The following is a 20,835-nucleotide window of genomic DNA, read 5'->3' on the forward strand; positions in this document are numbered from 1 at the left end:
CTCACCCCGCGTGAGAATAAAAATACAATCAACCTCTCACCCCGGGTGAGACTGCCAGTGTTGGTTCTCACCTGGTGTGAAACAAGACCAGTTTTTCATAATTTCTGAATACTGTCATCGATGAGGATGATCAAATTGACAAAAACAAAGGAAAAATAATGTTATAGCACAAAATTAAACCAATTTGGAGGTCTACAAAGATGCTATGGCTATTTCACTTTTTGAAGACCAAATTAGCTTACTTTTGTGCTATAAAATGTCATTTTTTCTCTGCTTTTGTCAATTTGATCATCCACACCGATAGATTCTGAAATTAGGAAAAACAGGCCTTGTTTCACCCCAGGTGAGAATAGCCAGCGGTGGCAAGTCTCACCTGGGGTGAGAGGTCTATCGTAGTTTTATTCTCACCCCGGGTGAGGATAGCCACTTTCTATAGAAATGGATATTCGGGGTGAGAATAAAATTATATTTTTATTTTCACTCTGGGTGAGAATAACGACAAAAAAAGAAAATCCCTCCACGCCCCTCCCCCACCCCCCTCGTTCACACCTTACACACACACGGGCCACTCCATTCGCTTATTATCAACACATCTCAAGAACGGAAACTGTTAGGAGAAATAGAGTTCAAGTTTATTTTCCCGAACGTTTGGAGAAATAGAGCCGGCCAATTAAAATTCATTATTCAAGGGTTCATCAACATTGACAACAAGGCTGACACTGACAATTTCAACCAAAGTGGCACGGCTAGCCTGAGCGTCCAGCCATACTTAGATCTAGGTTTGGCCCTATCGACTCAAACCTGTTAAGTACAAAGGTCTCATTAGATCTAGATCTAGTAATTATTCAGGTTCAAATACATGCAAGTCAGTAAAGCACCTTTTGGTATTGTCTGAAATACAAATACTTTAGGCATTGCAAATTAAAAATTTCATTTACAATTCAGCCATCAATATTAAGTACGGCTAGCCTGACAGTCTAGCCGTCCTTAAGTACGGCTAGCCTGGCTGTCTACCCGTACTTAAGTACGGCTAGCCAAGAAGTCTACTACGGCTACACTGCCAGTCTAGCCGTACTTACCTTAGGCCCTATTAACATTAGTGCCATTAGAAAACAGGAGGTATAAATAATACATGCACTGTCATTAAGGCACCTGGTTTTGTCTCAATGTGTGGCTATCCTCACCCGGGGTAAGAATAAAAATGGCTGTCGTTCGAGTCCGAATAACATATTTTCATATTCGGACTAGAGTCCGAATTTAAAAAATTCTTATTCGGACTCGAGTCCGAATATGAAAAAATGTTATTCGGACTCGGGTCCGGAAAAAAGGAAGTATCTTCGTTCTATAGATCTAACGTTCAGTGCTTCCAATTTTCCACCATTTTTTAGTTGGCCGGCACTAATTCAACGAACGTTCGGGAAAATAAAGCTAGGCACTATTTCTCCGAACGTTCGGGAAAATAAAGCTGGGCACTATTTCTCCGAACACTCTAAAATCACATCCTTTCCTGCAAATTTCGGATATTATATAGATCTATAATTATAGTATAGGCCTACCAAAGATTGTTCGTATACAATATAATGGTTCAATCGGTCCAAAAAATGTCCACAGTAAATATTTATAAAGAATGCTACAATTCCAAACAGTTTTTCGCTACAGATATGACGTGTTGCCTATGAAGGGTGCTGCTCTTAAACGTAATGTGTTGTGTTCACTCGTGTGCTGTCTAGATCTAGATCTAGATCTACGGAGGGTTATTGATAATGACACATAGAACTGGCATCTGCTCTGGTCACTGCCGCGACCAATAATGTACTGACACTGGCAGGCCCCTTAATGTGTGTGATTCCATAATTTACATGTAATATCCTGTACTTTTTTTTTTATTACGCACATTTAGGGTTAAAACAGCAAATCTTCTTCGGACAGGTGGACACGACACGCCCTTATTTTTTTAATGTTTGTTGTTTATTATGGGCTGTTCTAATTTTGATTTCATTCTGTTGTGAAACCTTTCTTTTTCACGTTTTTACACTCATCTAAACATCTCTAGACTAGCTCTTGAAAATTGAAATAGATATAGACCCAAAAATTTGCTCCTGTGTGTGTGTATGTGTATGTATGTGCGTGTGTGAGTGTGTCTGTGTGTGGTAGTAAGTGTGTAAGTGGAGAGTGAGGAGTGTGTGTGTGTGTTTGTATTTCGGACTTTATTTCAGCCTTCATTCAGTAACAGTTCAAAGTATACAAAAATAGAAACACAGGATCCATTCACTCCAGGGCTCATGAGTCGTTCTTCTCTTTCAGTTTCACTCATTCATTCAATTCCCGTGTTCTCTCCCGCGGCTCATCCCGTCCGCATGACTTTCATACCCCACCCCCTCCCTCCAGGCACACACAAAGAAAATCTCACTCATTCCCTTGCACCCTGCGAACCATGGACAATAATATAGGCAAAACACTGCCTAAGCTGCATTACTTTCGTTCGTGAGCTGTGGACCAGGCCAGGAGGGTCGGTGTCGTCGACTTGTAGTTGCTGTCGCCTGTGGATACACTCGCACATTCTTCCTTTCACCCGCTCTTTCACTCACACTGTCTCTCCATTCACAGCTCAGCTCGTCAAATGTTCAAAAGTTGCCCACTGGTCATGTTTAGTTACTGTGTGTATAAGTTTGTGTGTGTACATGTGCATGATGGTGGTGGGAGTGTGGTGGGTGTTACTGAAGGTTGTCTGTAGGCGGGCTTGCCATGCGGTGTTCCTTCCCCAGACCAGAGGCAGAATGAAAGTTGGCGCCGAACTCTCGCAATAAATAGGCAAAAAATCACGAGACCGGAAGCCGGAAACCGTTCGGAGAAATAAAGATGGGCACTATTTCTCCGAACGTTCGTAGAAATAGTCACTTCGTTTTTAGTTTCCCCCAACACCTTTTCTGCCGATCCGATGCCCGCCGCCTCATTGATACCCCCCCCCCCACGTTTCCCACTTTCTTTGTTGTAGAAAAAGGTAAAATTGAAGATCAGCAGACCACCTGGCACCTGCATATTATGAGCTGTGTAAAAAAAAAAAAAGACCAATTCGTTCAAATACTCAAGCTTGTGTCATCTCGATTGTTTACCAAGAAAAAGTTGTGTTGCTGTGTAGAGCTGAGCAAACGGCAACTTTTGATTCCATAGACCAGCGCACAATTCATTATGTATGTAGATCTACGTCAAGACTACCTTATTATTGTAATAATGATCCGTTGCCGGGGGGGACCTGACGCGTATGCGACGTTCAACGCCCGGACCGATAGCAACCCCCCCTTCCCCGACACGCACACACAGCCACACGTGTGCAGGCCGCCCATCTGACCCCGACACACGCTACCATCTTTAATTGCTTCTGATGACTTCTTGACAAATAAACATTTATTAGGAGCACTCTAACTTCTCAGGCCGGCCTAAAATTCATCATAAAATAAGAACTCGGCTCCGGCACAATTTAACGCCATTTTGCCCGAAGTGGTCCCGGTCTCTCCTCATCCTGAGGCGAGTCACGAGTGAGGCAGGACAGGAAGCCGGAGTCACGAGTCACAGGAAGTCGGAATTGATGTCATGTTGGACAAGAATCAGAGTCCGAATAACATTTTTTCATATTCGGACTCGAGTCCGAATAGTCACTTCGTAAGGTCTTGTTTCACACCGGGTGAGAATAGCCTACTACGGTGGCAAGTCTCACCCGGGGTGAGAGGTCGATCGTATTTCTATTCTCACCCCGGGTAAGAATAACCACTTCCTTTTGTCAATTGCCACAGCGTCACTCGGTGGCAATTGACGCTACCTTTTTTTATGGTCAGTCTAGCCATCAAGAATAAGTACGGCTAGCTCAGCTGTCTAGCCGTACTTAATCAAAAACGTACGGCTAGCCGTCATTGGTGTCGGAAGGACTTCCATAACGAGCGACCACCCCATCAAACACAATAAAGAAGAGGCCTAGACCTAACCCTTACCCTACCCTTACCTTACCCCTACCCCAAGCCCTCAATTCTGCTCTGTCTCATAGTGGTCGCTCGTTACGGAAGTCCTCCCTTGGCGTCATTAAGACTACATTCTAGATCTAGATAGATCTAGACTATCGGCCACCTCTATTCTCACCCGGGGTGAGAATAATGCAGGCGAGTCTTTTGGCTATTCTCACCCGGTGCGCGTTCACCGTTATAATAGCCTAGATCTAGGGCAACAAATTTTGCGTTCACCCTAACCTAAACCACAGAATTCTACACTGTGATATAACAAAAATTGTAGAATTCTGTGCTGTGAACAAACGTTCCATTACAACTGTAGCCTACTAAAAGCGTACAATTTTGTCTGTGGGCAGTGGAGAGAGAGAGAGAGAAAGAGAGAGAGAGGAGTAGCGCGAGAACTTCCGGTCAAAACAAAATGGCGACCCGCGTAGTTCGGCTCGATTCGAAAAGTTAAATAGCCGTAGCATCTTTGTTGTAGACAACCAAATTAATTTACTTTTGTGTTTTAACATCATTTTTTAACTTTGTTTTGGTCAATTTGATCGTCCACACCGATAGACAGTAGACAGTATTCAGAAAGAGACAGAGCTGAGAGAGAGAGAGAGAGAGGGGAGGAGTAGATCTAGATCTTGCGAGAACTTCCGGGCAAAACAAAATGGCGACCCGCGTAGTTCGGCTCGATTTGAACAGTGAAATAGCCATAGCATCTTTGAAGACGATCAAATTAGCTTACTTTTGTGCTATATAGGCTACTATAATATAGGCTTGCCTTATATAGCCACTTCTTAGAAGTCTTAGACTATACTATAAAGTACGGCTAGCCTCTTCCATTTCAACTGCCATTGCCAGACTCAGACCTACCTGGTACATTCATGGATGGATCAGATGAAGAATAAGGATTATAATTCGGAGAAGGTGGTACTTTATCTTCCATTTTGACAACTTCTGACAATATTAAAAACAGGGGGAAACTCTAAACTTCGAATGACAATGATGCAAACTGCTTTCTGTCGTTCCAAGGAGTCAAGGACTAAGGACACAGCGGATGTTGTCGAAGCATGGGTAAATTTCCTGCCAGGTGTCTGTCGTCCGGGAGTATTTTTGGGATGCCACATTAAATTATTTTGAAATATAGAGAAAGAAAACAGATAATTTCCAACTAAATTGGAATATTATTGATAAGATAGTAAAATTCACTTCTGAATTGTGTTATTCTTGTTTTCTCTGAAACTTGAATCCCTACTTATCGTTAGCTTAAGTGGCAAGATCTTTTCTAGTTAAGATAAAACTGCAACCAAATTAGTGAAAGATTTACGAAAGAATTTGACTGAGTGCTCATAAAACCTATAAAATGAAAGAATATGGAAGTTGAAACTATTTGAAGCTGATGGGGTAGTACAATTTATTATTTGGTGAATTATAAACAGTTTCTTAAAACTTTTATTTTGATTTTGTAAGTGAGAGATTCAAAGTATTATATTAGATTCTAGTTCAGCCGAATTGGAGAGCAGTTTTATCAGTAAAAAAGATTGGTCTAAAGAAGAAGTGAAAATGCGAACAAGTTAAAAACCCAAACTCTCCCCTGTCGTTTGCCATTTGCCTTGACTTGACGCCTTGAGGCTTGAGCCATGTCAGTGCAACCAAGAAATTGAAAAGATGCTTTCCTGAACTGAGCTTTATTTTGCTTTTATTGTCTCAAGTTAGGCCACTGCTTATCGATATTTACATGCACCTCAAGTATGGAGCGTCAGAAATCTATACTTGGGAGAAAGAAGCGAGGTAAGCTAATTGAAGTTGAAGGAAGAGGCTAGCCGTACGACGTTCTTTAAAATGACGGCGAGACTGCTGGGTTTGCAGTACCTAAAGTATTTGTAATTTGAGACAAAACCAGGTGCCCTACTGACAGTGCATGTACATTTTAAACCTGAATAATTACCAATGAGACCTGTTTTCTAATGTTAACAGGACCCTAAGACCTTAGACTTAGGCGCTTTTTCGGTAGTTCCCACCCCGCAATTAAAATAATAATTGTTATTCGCTGGTTTTGGCCCAAGGGAAGCGTTGGCCCAAAGAGTAGGGGTGTTTCAGGGGGGCAAGGTTGCCCCCCTGACCGAATAAAAATAAGGTGGGGTTTCAGGCATGCCCTCCTGATTTTACCATATAATTTGATGTTTTGCAGTTGTTTGGTTTGATATCTTGGCTCGCCGCGCGTTCAAACGAATAATAGATCTAAAATCTAGATCTAGATATCTAGATCTAGATCTAGATGTAGAAATAAGAACGAAGTGGCTAGCCCTAGACTGCCAGTCTAGCCGTACTTAGATCTAGATCTAGGTTTGGCCCTATCGACTCAAACTTGCTAAGTACAGGTCTCATTAGATCTAGAGCCCCTGTCTGTATGGCATGGCCACCTCTATTCTCACCCGGGGTGAGAATAGTGCAGGCGAGTCTTTTGGCTATTCTCACCCGGTGCGCGTTCACCGTTATAGCCTAGATCTAGGCCAACAAATTTTGCGTTCACCCTAAACCACATAATTCTACACTGTGATAACAGAAAAATTGTAAAATTCTGTGCTGTGAACAAACGTTCCATTACAACTGTAGCCTACTAAAAGCGTACAATTTTGTCTGTGGGCAGTGGAGAGAGAGAGAGAGTATCGCGAGAACTTCCGGTCAAGACAAAAAAAATGGCGACCCGCGTAGTTCGGCTTGATTCGAAAAGTTAAATAGCCGTAGCATCTTTGTAGACAACCAAATTAATTTACTTTTGTGTTTTAACATCATTTTTTAACTTTGTTTTGGTCAATTTGATCGTCCACACCGATAGACAGTATTCAGAAAGAGACAGAGAGAGAGAGAGAGAGAGGGGGTAGGAGTATGCCTAGATCTTGCGAGAACTTCCGGGCAAAACAAAATGGCGACCCGCGTAGTTCGGCTCGATTCGAACAGTGAAATAGCCATAGCATCTTTGAAGACGATCAAATTAGCTTACTTTTGTGCTATAACGTAATTTTTTCTTGGCTTTTATCAATTTGATCATCCACATCGATAGAAAGTATTCCGAAATTAGGAAAAACAGGTCTTGTTTCAAACCGGGTGAGAATAGCCTACGGTCGCAAGTCTCACCCGGGGTGAGAGGTAGATCGTTTTTCTATTCTCACCCCGGATGAGAATAGCCACTTCCGTATGGCATACCGACACCTTAGTGTTTTGTGATGACTATATCCGGAAGTGAACTTTTATTTTACCATAACTTCGGCTCTTTAAAAAACATTGACCCAAAATTTAGTTTCGACGAGAGGCCAGCCTTTCCTGTCGATGTGGGGGTGAAGTTTTTAGTCAGATAGTGTATAATAAAGAAGACCCCTAACCGAGATTTGAGGCATGTCATGACGTGTACCCCATACCGGTATACTCAAATTGAAGCACAACTAGGTGTTTGAAAAGAGGAAAGAAGCAAAGATGAACTCCTTTTGTACAGTGGGCCTAAGACAGAACTAATGTTTATTGACATGCTACAACCACCACAACAGACTCACATACATCTTACTCGCACATAGGTACGTGAATGTTTCGTTTTACTCTTCCACACATATCACAAACTCATATGAACATCTTCCTCACACACAGGCACATGAATGCTTCATTTTACTCTTCCTCACATATTTTTCAGGTTCAAATAAGCAAGTCAGTAAGGCACGTTTTGGTTTTGTCTGAAATACAAATACTTTAGGCATTGCAAACTAAAAATTTTATTTACAATTCAGCCATCAATATTAAGTACGGCTAGCCTGACAGTCTAGCCGACCTTAAGTACGGCTAGCTTGGCTGTCTATCCGTACTTTTATTAAGTACGGCTAGACAAGAAGTGCTAGCCGGCTAGACTGACCGTACTTATCTTAGGCCCTATTAACATTAGAAAACAGGAGGTTTAAAATACGTGCACTGTCGTTCATTAAGGCACCTGGTTTCGTCTCAAATACAAATACTTTAGGCTTTAGGTACTGCAAACTAAAAATTTATATTTACAATTCCGTAGGCCTATTTTTTTTTAATGGTCAGTCTGGCCATTATATTAAAAGAATAAGTACTGCTAGCCCAGCTGTCGAGCCGTCATTAAGTACGGCTAGCCTCTTCCTTAAGAAATCTAGATTCCAGATCTAGGCTCAAATAAGGGGGGGTGGGAACTACCGAAAAAGCTCCAGACCCTAAGATAATACGGTTAGACTGGCAGGCTTGTTATAGTAAGTTATAGGGCTAGCCGTACTTTTTTATGTGAATTTTTTAGTTTGCAGTGCTAAAAGTATTTGTATTTCAGACAAAACCAAAAGGTACCTTACTGACTTGATATACATTTTAAACCTGAATAATTACTAAGATAGATCTAATGAGATCTGTGTACTCAACAGGTCTTAGTCAATAGGGCCAAACCTCCTAGATCTGAGTACGGCTAGCCGCTTCGCTAATTGAATACTAGATTTCTACTATGATCTAAGATCTAGATATCTAGATCGAATGTAATCTAGATTCTAGATCTAATATCTATCTAGACTTACTAACTTTACTAACTAGTCTAGAGGTAAAATTGAAGCTGCCGGTTGTACTTTTTTTTGCGCTAAAAACTATCGCAAACTAGACCTATCTAGATGTATCTATAATTTTTGTGACTTTACAGGCGGGTGAACCGTATAAGAAAAAATTACGAAAGGAGTACGTCATGTAGGTCACAGAGTGGTTTTAAACTGATTTTACTTATTTTTATACCTTCTGGGTGAATTGTTTCAAAATTGAATCTTCACTCTTTCAGTATGAAAGGGATTCCACTATTGTAAGCATCCAGTGGTGAAGTGTTACCTTAAAACGGGTATTCAATTAAAATGTGATGGATTTGTTCATGTGCGCACTCAAATTATTCTGGACGAAGGATCACAATATCTATGGTGAAAATTGTAGTGAATGTAACAAGGGATGATATATAATAATAATAATAATATATTGCATTTTTATATAACGCGTGTATCCACTAATTCAATGCTCTATGCACTTAACATGAAACTTATTATGGAATTACAAATCATTTATATAGGCACATAGTATTACATACGCACATACAAACTCACAACGATCTACAGCTTGGATGGATTCTGTCTAATTGAAATATGATTAAAATAGAAATGCTTTTTGTTATTTCTTTAAAATTTCTAGATTTTCTGCTTCTGTGATAGTTTTTGAAAGCCTATTCCAAACAAGTGGGGCAAAATATGAAAAAGAGTGTTAGCCATATGATTTTTCTTTTATGTTAGGTTTGACAGGGGTTGTTTTGTCACTTGATGATCTGAGCGTTCTAGGTGGTACATAGGGTGTTAAAAACACATATGTGAGGATTTCGGAGTTGACATATATCTGGTATCCCCAAAACTTTTAAAACATAAACCCTTGACTGGGCTGTAGATGTACCTCATGCATCTTCATATATATTCCATCGTCCAGTGCTCTGTAAACGTATCCCGTGCGATGGCTACTAAAACCCATGTTTTGTTTTTTTGATGTCTCAGGTTCTACTAATCATACACTTAATAACAGTAGGGGGAGGGCAGTGGTCTTTTATTTTCTGAAACGCCACCAGCTGTTCCCATTGAGACAGCACTGTGGGCTGGTGAACGAAAAAATATGCTTGCTGTAGGTCTAATATATCAATGTAATGCATTTTCACCCTCGTACCTAACTAATTTAATTTTAATTATTATAAGTACAGGTTTGCTCTTTGCAATATTTGGCTGTAGGTTGGAGAATTCTTGGTTCATAGTCACATACACTGTGTTTAGGCCTATTTTATTAATGAGAACTGAAAAGGAGAGCGCTGATATATGGTCATTTTAATCAACAACAAAAGTCAACATTATTTCTTGTAATCATCAAAATTTTTTTTTTTTTTTCAGCTGCCCCTCCTGCCCCAGGGGATTTCATAGCTCTGGGTAAGCAGGCGAAGACTTCTGATGGAGAGGCCAAACGTCCGTCAAGCCCTCCACACGCTGGGAGGAAGAAAGAGTCTTCAGGCTCACCATTGTCATCTTCCTCCATTGCAAAGAAACCAAAGCTCGGGGGCAGCTCCTTCTCTGGCCTTGGCCGACCTCATAGTGATGTCACCAGTAGCCTCACAGGCGGCAATATTCCTCAGTATGATGAAATTGCTGTTACAGGTGGGTGATTTATTTGTGGGTTTTTTTTCGTGTTAGGAAAAGCCCTATAGGCTCATCTTACTTATTTTCAAAAAGACTATGTATTTTTATGGTTAATTTTATGTTCTTCATGGAAGCATACCAGATGTATGCTCAAATAAGCTTTGCATGCTAACTTATAAGTTTTGAAAATTTTGAGCTGTTCCTAAATTGGCATAAAATTAAAAAGAATAAAGCTTGTTTTAACCCTGTTGTTCTGTGTTCTTTTAAATACTTTCTTTTTCTAGAATAGACAGTTTTGATTTGTTGAATTTTGTTTGTTTTTTATGAAACTGAAAAGATAACCATTCATAAAAGTTTGTTTTCGGTGTATATTTTTATCCAATTTGAGTTGGACATTGTATGTATTGTATGTGTAATTTTTATTTTTCAGTGGAAGCTACTGAATTCCTACCTGCAATTTTGGCTGCTGAGGAAACCATGAATGATGAGCAAGCAGAGGCTCTGATTTGTGGAGCTGTGAAGCACTTACGGAGCAACAGAGCCAAGCCAGATCAGATTGTCAGCCTGACTCTGATGTACCTTTCAAAAAGCAAGCCGGCTTTGTTTTGCACAGAAGTCATTATTGAGGTTTGTTCTGGTGGAAAGACTTGTGCGAATTCCATAGATGCTTAGATTCCCATTTCTATAGTGTGGAAGGCTTGTTTCTTTTATTTTTTTTCTCCTTCCTGTCATAGTCCTGTTCAAGAGTTTATATAGATAGAAGCTTTGTGGATATGTTTGACAATATAGTTCCAGTAGCAATGAGAGTAATACTATTGAGTTGTCTGATACACATTCTAAGTGTCTGCTTCCAAATATTACTGTTAGTTTTTATTTGCCTGCAAAGAAAGTGAGTTCGGTTTCTTTTTGGAGAAAAGATATTATTTCCCTCTTTTTTACTGGAGTGTATCCAACACAGCTCTGGTTGGCCCTGTCTAGGTTGAAGCTGCATTATTAAATACCTTTTCAAAATATAGATTGTTTCAGTGGTTGGTGGCATAGCACTACTATAACAATTTGCCTTCCCTTGGACTTTACTCTGTGCTGGAAACGTGTCCACATTTTATTACAGTGGTGTAAATATATATATAGTATATATGTTGCATTAGGTGTCTTACATTTTCCTCTTTCTTTTTTTGTATGTTACAAAGGATTTTTATTTTTAATGCTTTGGTTGGGAGGAACAGCAATTATTATTGATAGACTGTTATGTTTTTCAGTGTCCTTTGATATGGTATTTTGATTCCCATTTTTGAAAGTTTTTCTTGATGAGTATGTTGTATATGACTTTAGTTTTCAGACTTTTTCTTCTTATAATAAATGTCTAAACATTTTTTTCCTTAGGCTTTCTGTGGTCTACTTAAGCGTGAAGTTGCGCTGACTTTCAAGGCGAAAGGGAACCCAGCAGTGTCTGTACTGGCGTGCAATGTCCTAATGAATGCTTTTGCTGAGGAGGAGACCTGGCCCGACAACTTTGTCAAGGTCTCTCTATTATGTACTTGCACTTAATGAAGCAGTTATTACCTCTGTTGCTGGAGTTTTGGGGTCTTGTTTGACTATAAGTACTACAAACTTGTTTTGTCTTTTGATTTACAATGTGAGATGAAGTTTTTTTTCAGAGATGCTTGAATATTGGTTATGAAGTACTGTTAAAGTTTTAAAGAGGAGAGTGAATCTAGGTCATTGTATGGTCTAAAAGATCTCACATTTTTGAGAAATTGCTGTGATAAATGTTTTGTTATTTGGTGCAATACTTTGCTCAAATATTTGGTAGTTTTTCCTTTTTTTTCACTTGTCACCAAGATAGATTTTAAAAACTTTTTGGAAAAAGATATGATAGAAATTTCTGTACTTTTTTTCTCTTATCAGGTTTTTGTTGAAGATTCACTTGGAGAGAGAGTATGGGTCGACCGTGATGACTGCCGTGGCTTTGTAGACAACATCCTCACGGCATTTGGCACCAAAAAGTCCTCCAAACACCTACTTAAGGCTACAGCTGAGGCTCTTCGGGTGGAGCCATCTGGAGCTTGTAAATATTGCAGTGATTTAATATATTTGCTAATAAGCAAAATTCAACAGATTCATAGTTGTCTGTTGTTTTTTTTTAGTTGCCTCTAATTCAGTAACTTTCCTAGCTATATATGTGACTTTCTCGATTTTAATGACTCAATCAGGATGTCTGTTTGTTACGGTTGCAAACTTTGTGATTACCTTGAGTGCTGAAAGTGATTATCCCAGTGTGTAATGTGTATGTTATTGTTTTCGGTCTTGTTTCTTTCCTCAGTGATAAAGATTCATGAACCTTCTATAAGACGTTCATCTGTCTTTAGTTATAATTTTGTATGTTTTATTTATGGTTGATGAAAAGAAAGACGCTGGTGATGAGAAGAGCAAAATTCGAGAATGGTATTGGTCTTAGACTGCTATAGTGACTAGTTCACACTTATGCTAAGTTGGTTAATTGTTGTTTTTTTAAATTGAGTGACTTGAATATATTTTTTGACATTATGTTTTTAAAAAATGTGTTTTCATGGGCTATTTAAAAAAAAACATTTCTTTTATTAGCAAGCCCATCCCCTGCTACTATGGAAGAAGATGACACCTCAAGGATCAGCGATGGTGGAGATGGAGACAAAACAGGCATTGGAGGGGCAGTTTCTGTAGTTCCAAGGCACGTACTACTTTTCATTGTCCTGGCCAATGCAGTAATATAGTTCCCCCTTCACCTCCAGTTACACTGTCACTTGCACATTTACACTTGACAAATCTTTGTCAAATTTTTGAACCCCTGATGAATGCAGTTTTGGAGGGTTTTTTATTCAGCAATGTTGCTTTTGATACAATCACTTGACTTTTGGTCCTCTAGCCAGTGCTGTATAGTTTTACAAGCTGATGAGGAGCAGTTGTTGACTTTATATTTCAACTATCATGATATTAGCTATTAGGAATGTCACCAGTCACCAGTCTGAAAAAAATTACCCCTTCTTGTGAATCTATTTGTTATGTTTGTTATTTATAGTTGGAATGACTGGAAGAGTCAAAATTTTATTATTTTAAAAAAAATCTACTGATAGCCCACTTTTGAAAATCTAGTGACATTGCTTTTCTGAAAAAATTTCAGGTATTCCAGCCAGCTGGAGGCTATTGAGTCCTATGTGTTGGATACAATGCGTGACATTTTGAATCATCGCCAATCTATGGACTCTTCGTCTCGCAACCTTATTCGTCTCATGACTTCCTGTGCTGGTTTTCCAGAAGTGCGCTCAATGGCTGCCCACCGCATGGAAATGTGGCTTCAAAACCCTAAGGTATTGATTGTTATTTGGGAACACTTCTATACCATTTTAGTCATAATATTTTCACCAACATTCACAGTGGAATTTATAAAATGTGGAGAGCGTTTTTCTGACTTTAACCATTTATCCCTTCATGGAATGAGTTTCAGATTCGACAAATGCCTATGGCTCAGCCATACTGCCTGTCTTTCGTACTTCATTATTGTGAACTAACAGCTTTTGGAGACCATAGCATGTCTTTCATGCAGACATGATTAGCTGAGTGGTCTAGTCTGTCACTGTTTTTTAATGTTTCCTTGGTGTAATTTATTCCTGGTGAAATGTGGCTGTCGTCATCATCATGGCATGGGTGGTGGGGGGGGGGGGGTGCTCTTACGTGGTTTGCTCCATCTTTCCTGTTAAACATTTATTAGTGGGTGGTAGGCAGGTGCTCTGGTGTGGTTTGCTCCTTCTTTCCCTGTCAAACATCTGTCATCTCTCCTCCTTTTTTTGTGTTTGTTACTCTCTTGTAACACTTCTTATCTTTGGCACTTGTATGACCTTATTGTTTTGCAAATGGTGTAAAACTTTTACTAAAATTAAGAACTTTTATTATTATTTCTCCTTTTTTCTTTTTAAAAATATTTGTTACTTGCTTGTAATATTGTTCCGTACTTATACGACCTATTTGTGTTGCAAGTGCCATAAAACTCTTACTAAAATCAAATAAAATCTCGCCAAAAAATCATCATGCTGAGTTGCATTTTACCATACCTCAAGAATGTTTTTCCCCTCTTCAGTTGACTAGGGTAGCACAAGACCTTCTCTTAGCCGTGTGCACCAACTGTGACAAGCCGGACAAGACTGACCGGGAAGTGGTCACCAACATGACGAAGATGCGCATGAAGACGAAGCCTCTGGTCAATCACTTTCTTACATGTATCAGGTAAAAAAAATAATTCTTTATTGATAAATTTTTCTACCTGTTGGGATCTAAGTCTGATAGAAATTTGTACAATGATAAGCTCATTTCAGTGTTGTCAATCAGATGGAATAGTGTACATTAATATTTATGCTGTCAATAAGAAAAGATATGGCTAATAAGAGAAGTTGTATAGAATATTGGTGAGTAATTATTTTGAGAAATGAACCTGAACATTTCTGCTGACTTTTTACAATTCTACTCTGTCACTTTTGACGTTTATGGTGTTTTTGTCGTATGCTTTCTAGACAGGAGACAACACAATGTTGGTTCTGACTGTCTCTTCCCTTTTCCAAATATTTATTGATCATTATATTGACATGCTCTTCTCACTGAACTTGGCTGATTATTAGTTTTTTTAAAGTTCCCCCCTGTGCACACTTGCCTCAAATCAAAACTAGCCCTTAGGTATGGTTTTATTACAGAGAGCTGCTGACTGAGAATCCACAGAATCTCCAGCTGATGATGAACATTACCATCTACAATGAGCTGTCCACCTCTCGCAACCCAAACAACATGTTGTTACTCGGAGTCATCTTCTCTCAGTCCCCTGATAGCGCTGCTAAGGTTAGTGACATTTTCCTGAGGGTAGATAATGGGGAGTCTTACTTTGACAGAAACGGGTAGGGAGTAATCACTCATGTGTGGTATGCTCTTTGCATTTCATTTCTTTGACCCCTGTGTCTGTTTATCCCAGGCAGTATATGAAAGTTATCGTAAAGAATCACAGTAAAATACATGTCAGTCTTACATGGGATGTTGAACTGTTCAATAACTATAGAAACATGCTCTCTCAGATATTTGTACAAATGTACAGTTCAGGTTTTGAGATCAAATACTTAAAAGATAAGATGGGGAATGTAATCCAAACGGTTTAGAATTGGTTTACTGGTGATTGCTCTGCTACGCCTTCACAAAAAATTTTGTGCATGAAGTGCAGAAACAGTTTGATGCAGCCGCTTTTCAATGAAATTGGTTCCCATACTTTTTCAGATTCTAGCAGAAGTTTTCCAGGATTTACTTGCCAATAAGGATGACTATCTACGGGCTCTCCGCATGCTGCTGCGTGAGATTGTACGGAGTACGAGACTGGATATGAACTTCTACGCCTTCTGCCTGGGTCTGATGCAGGAACGTACTGGACAGCCTCATGATGACATGGACAGTACACTCAGGGTTTGTACAGACAGACCAACTAGATCAACGTTTGTTTAAACTGGCTATTCCATGCTTTATAGAATGCTGTATTCCTTTTTTAGACAACAGAAATGAACATTGGGATATACCAGTCGGTGCATGTTTTCTGTTCCTGCCGTCTCTGAACAGGAGATTTACACTGTGAAGATGGATTGTAGATTAATAGCTATTAAAAGTTTGTGTTGCCTGCTGTACTCTACCTCCTTTTAGTAACCTTTATGATGATTTTAGAGGATCCAAATGGGCTGCTTTTCTGATTCAGTGATACTTTCATGTACTCACTTTTTATGTTGAGCACAAGGACATGAAATAAACAGCGACCAGGTAGATTAAGCTGTATTGAAATGTTGTATTTCCTGTTTACTTTCTTCCACTGACTAGAATCTAGTTTTTATAAGATCAAAATGAGCAGTTTCATTCTGATACATTAGTGCATACATTTTCTCTGTCTCAGCTTTTGCTTTTTAAAGTGCTTTAAATTTTTTTTGTTTTTTGGTCCCATAGCCTTTTTATTCATGTCCTTCAGCCTCACACCTTTTTGTTTCTAAGTTCCTTGTATGTCAATGACTCATGACAGCCTTGTTTTGCTAAAATGTATTAACTGGATTGTCTTCAGGAGCGTTACATTGTGTCAATTGCTGACCTCGTCTCCATGGATGTTTTGCTGAGTGTGGCCCCTAGCATCAGAGAGGCAGCTGCAGGACTCATGCAGGGCGACCAGAAAAGTAAGGGTCTTCACTAACTGGTATTGGACTGCACTTCACCAAATTTATGTCTGTGTCACGATACATTTGTCCACATGCACATGTTTGTCAAGAATGACTATGTATGTTTGCAGGGTCTTTACATGTTGTCAAAAACTTTCTATAGGTTCAGAATTCCACTGTAATCTGACATTTCACAAGAATCATCGCTGTCTTTGATCATGGGTCCCCTTTCATTTCTTTATTCAGATGGATCTTTTCCAGTCAAGGTTGTTGTGCAACATTTTTACTGAGTAAATTTATTTTGGTGCATTTTTAAAAATAAAAAAACAACCTACATGGAGTTTAAGAGAAAAAGAATTAAATGGTCTAATAGAAGACTGGGAGATGCTTACTGGCTATTGATATGTTTATAGAACAGTTGTTAACATTTACTTTTGTTTGATCTCTTCTCACACTTTAGACCTGGAGTTGATCCATGTGTTCAAGCGAAAAGTGGCGGTAATTCAAAGAGATGCCGTTTGGTGGCTGCACATGGTTGTACCTAAAATTGTTGAGCTTAAAGCAGACCCATATCTCCATTGGTGAGTTTGTGTATGCCTACTGATACTTTTCTTACTGTTTTGTCTGTTATTTTCTTTACAGTTGTTCGTTAAAATTAAGGCTTTGTATTGCAACATATGATGTTGTCTTAACAGCAATGATACATTTCTTACTGTTTTGTCTGTTATTTTCTTTACAGTTGTTCGTTAAAATTAAGGCTTTGTATTGCAACATATGATGTAAGCAACTTTGCAGCACATTTGTGTGATATGAATTTAGTATTAGATCCTCATTTTTGTATGTGATATAGTGTGTGTGAGCACTGATCTCAAACTAGTTTAAATTTGTACAAATTTCATTTTGCCTTTAGAATGATTTATTAATAGATATTATTTTCTTGATATATATATATTTTCAGCTTTAAGAAAGTCCTGTTTTTGGAGTCAGCAGAGCAGTATTATAATAAGGACAACTGGCCCCCTGAAAGCGAGAGATGGTGAGAATGTTTTCTTTTCTTTCATCAAGTTGAGGGAGTGTGGTTTTTCCTTCTCTTAAAATAGGGTGCTTCATTTCAATATTTAATGTGATCGTTATGCCAGCTTTCAGGTCTCTGGCATACAAGGTTTTTTCTTTCAGTGATATGTCAGGTCTTCAACATACAAGGTTTTATTCTTTCAGAAACAGGAAGATTCTGCTCTTCTTGAAAAATGTCCTTCGTCCTATGTCTTGTCAACAGGCTAATGCTAAAGCTGGCGATGGAGGCTCCTGTGATAGAGGACACCCTGATGAGGGTGATGGTGGTGGGCTACATGAAGGAGATGCCCCTCTCTGCCCCAGATGCTGTGGAGCTGACGGACCAGCTGGTGCGAAGGGCAGCCTCGCTGTACTACGGACGTAAGTGAATTTGTACTCTCACCTTCGGGGGGCGGGAGTGTATTTGTTCAGATATTTTCTAAGCTGACTTTAAAAAAAAATGTTTTTGCAATGCCCTTATTACGGTTGACAATATCTGTATTGGTGCTCACTCTGTGTATACTTTTACATGTGTGTATATTGTGCTTTGGAAACCTTATTTTGACAAAGGCCATTGCAAACCTTATTTGTCTCATTACAAAAAGTATACTAATACTTTTATCTGTCTTAACAGCAATGAGTGTTTAAAGAACGGAGAAGGTGTTATTTATAGAATCAAAGCTTATAAAATTGAAGCCTTACTTGGTCACACCAGGAATGTGTCAGATTGGTTTTAAAAAAGTACCTACCTATATATTTTTTTTTCCCCTCCATTTATCTTACTGCAAAAAGGTACTTGGCAATGGCAGAGTCAGAGAAATATTGCAGATAGTTCCGAAAGTGGACTAAGATAGTAAATAGTCAGATAAAGAGTTATTCTCTGTAGTTGCAGCTGTTTGCAAATAACATTTTTTAAAGAGTAAAAAGTGTATCTGCAACATTTTGCATCTGGACAGATGATCTCTAACTCTTTATCTCCGGCAATCAGCTCCCAGCGGCTCGCAGATGGAACCCCTGTGCTGGTGAGCCGCTGGCAGTGGAGCAGCTCGGGCGCATTCCTTTATGACGACTTCGACATCAAATCACTTTTAGGCAATTGCCGAAAACAGGTCTCTTTTATGGGGAGTTCATTCCTTAGATGAAGAACTATCAAAATAGGTTCACTTGTTTTGATTTAATGACCCATTTAGTGACGTTTTTGTCATTTTTAGATTTAGTACCAAAGAAAGGGCCCGGCATAGTGGGTTTACGCCCCATTGAGATAAAGAGTTAAAGAAGTATGTAGACACAGAAAAAATAGATGGAGAATATAAAGTATCACTTTAATTTAATTTTTTCTCCCAGTTGGTTTGATGGACGTCCTACAGATGAAGCGGGTGGAGTTCTTTGAGGCTTTGCTCAACCTTTGTGCTTACAAGCACCCAGAGAATATAGTTCTACCACAGGGGTATGTGTTTTAATTCAGTACATGTACCTCTCTTCTCTGTCTCTCTCAGGTATGGAACATAACTGATGGAGCCCGTGCTTATTTTGTCTTTTTCACTTATCATTAGCTTTTGTGAGGCATCATGCTTACCTGCCAACCCTACAGAAAAAATCGGTAGATCACCGACTTTTTGGTCAAACTACCGATCCACCGATTTTGAGAGATAAGCCACCGACTTCGTGATTCAGCAGGGTGACTTCCAGGCCCCAGGAATTATCCGGGAATTTGAAAAAGTTGTCGAATATTTGAAAACCGAACCTGATAATTCCCTTATTGCCTCCAGGTGACAAAAACTGATTTTGGAAGCAAAATTTAGCATTCTAAATTTTGATTACTACTAGATCTAGAACTCTCTTCAAAACGCGCGTTGGTTGAGGCCTTGTGTGGACTCGGGATCCGTCGTACTCTTACCTTGTAAACTCTGCAAAGGCAAAGGCTAAGTCATCCAAGGCCCACCTTTTCTTCATCTTTTCTTCTTTGCTTCTTTTTTTTTTGGGGGGGGGGGGGTTGGTTTCATTTGTGTGTGCGTGCACATATGAATAGGACAGGAACGGCACCAACTACTATAGGGTAAATGCCTCTGGTAGTTTTCATATTTGTCATTTTTTTTGTTCTTAATCATTTTCCACTAAATTCTACATTTGTTTGAAGTCGCAAACACATTCATGCGTATTTGATGTGGGTCAAAATATTGATACGGGTCCCAAATTAAGTATGCGACAAGTGGTAATATAGCCTACTACAGATTTTTTAGGTCAACTACAGATTTTTGGAAAAAAATTTGTGTCAACTACAGATTTTGCCCCTGGAAATGTTGGCAGGTATGATCATGGTGAAACCAGGCGCTCGTCATAATAATGAAGTCAAAGAAATCGGCATTTTTTGTCCAGTTTGAAATTTATTTTAAAAATTATTTTTTGGGGGATCAACACCTTGTATGTCCATTCAGAAACACTTTAATGTGTGGCTTTTAATGAAAAACGTTGATTAAAGGCTCGAAAAATGTAAATTTGCGCTTTCCAAGGACTCTTGAGCTACGGAAGTCACCAAACTTTGGCGGCCATTTTCTAGCTAATTTTACTTCTGAAACCAGGCAACCCCATCTCTTTCAATTGCAAATATCTCGACTTCTATTCAAGATAAATGAATATTTTTTTCATCGAAAGGAAGTCAAATGAAGATCCTTAAAGATGATACCAATAACTCCATGTGCCACAAAATTGATGTGCGCCTGATTTCACAGCGCCGTGACACATTTGATTATTATGTCTCCGGGCCTCAGGCTCCTCAATGACCAGCCTGTAGCTGTACATCATGCCTCTTGAAGTGTTGGAGTGTTTCTTAAGAAACATTTTTTTTTTCACAAAACAAGCATACTCAGACACAGATAACTCAAACATGTCATGTGTTTGACACATCCATAAATCAGGCTAACCAGTAACGAAAACTTAAAAAAATTTAAGAGATATCAGTCGAGGCATGGCAAATTGTGTGGATTATCCGTGATTGTGAGTTTTTTGTGTTCGTGTTATCTGTGCCCAACTGTATGTAGAACGTGATGTTTTCCGCCGCAGGTACAGCCCTCCCAACCTGGCCATCATGGGACTCATGTGGAAGTCCTGGCTCATTCTTCTCATCATGACTGCCTACAACCCTGCTGTTTTTGGTAAGTTGACACTTCACCTGTTTCATGAGGCTCCTGTGCCTATAGCTGTTTGGTATAAAGCAAGCTAAATTAACACTTCGCCTGGTTCATGGCGCGCCTGTCCCTGTATTTGTTTGGTCCCTAGTGTGCTTCATGTTTCCCTGACATTCTGATCATACAACATAGAGTAGACCTGCATGTTTGCCGACAATCGTCTGAAATCCGACAATCGCGACCTGACCCGTGAGCCGGCCGATGCTATCGCTAG

The 20,835-nt window shown here is 39.3% G+C and overlaps 2 protein-coding genes across 2 annotated transcripts in view; one reads left to right on the forward strand and one right to left on the reverse strand.

Moving 5' to 3' along the window:
* The window catches only part of LOC101857772 (mitochondrial import inner membrane translocase subunit Tim23), a 13,933-nt gene extending 8,862 nt beyond the window's left edge, over positions 1-5,071 (reverse strand). The window contains exon 1 of the mRNA XM_005092477.3: positions 4,863-5,071. Coding sequence (XP_005092534.1) covers positions 4,863-4,935 — 73 coding nt within the window. The 5' untranslated portion in view covers positions 4,936-5,071. The remainder of the gene's footprint in view (positions 1-4,862) is intronic.
* Positions 5,072-5,563: 492 nt separating this feature from the next.
* LOC101858006 (integrator complex subunit 1) overlaps positions 5,564-20,835 on the forward strand; it is a 44,912-nt gene continuing 29,640 nt past the window's right edge. The window contains exons 1-16 of the mRNA XM_005092478.3: positions 5,564-5,780; positions 9,941-10,201; positions 10,614-10,810; positions 11,567-11,704; positions 12,092-12,251; positions 12,788-12,893; positions 13,344-13,530; positions 14,298-14,443; positions 14,905-15,046; positions 15,473-15,655; positions 16,293-16,401; positions 16,844-16,964; positions 17,342-17,419; positions 17,660-17,817; positions 18,781-18,883; positions 20,497-20,588. Of these exons, the coding sequence (XP_005092535.1) occupies positions 5,741-5,780; positions 9,941-10,201; positions 10,614-10,810; positions 11,567-11,704; positions 12,092-12,251; positions 12,788-12,893; positions 13,344-13,530; positions 14,298-14,443; positions 14,905-15,046; positions 15,473-15,655; positions 16,293-16,401; positions 16,844-16,964; positions 17,342-17,419; positions 17,660-17,817; positions 18,781-18,883; positions 20,497-20,588 (2,221 nt within the window). The 5' untranslated portion in view covers positions 5,564-5,740. The remainder of the gene's footprint in view (positions 5,781-9,940; positions 10,202-10,613; positions 10,811-11,566; positions 11,705-12,091; positions 12,252-12,787; positions 12,894-13,343; positions 13,531-14,297; positions 14,444-14,904; positions 15,047-15,472; positions 15,656-16,292; positions 16,402-16,843; positions 16,965-17,341; positions 17,420-17,659; positions 17,818-18,780; positions 18,884-20,496; positions 20,589-20,835) is intronic.

Source organism: Aplysia californica, unplaced genomic scaffold (genome assembly GCF_000002075.1).
Source record: "Aplysia californica isolate F4 #8 unplaced genomic scaffold, AplCal3.0 scaffold00047, whole genome shotgun sequence".
NCBI classification, from domain to species: Eukaryota; Metazoa; Mollusca; class Gastropoda; order Aplysiida; family Aplysiidae; genus Aplysia; species Aplysia californica.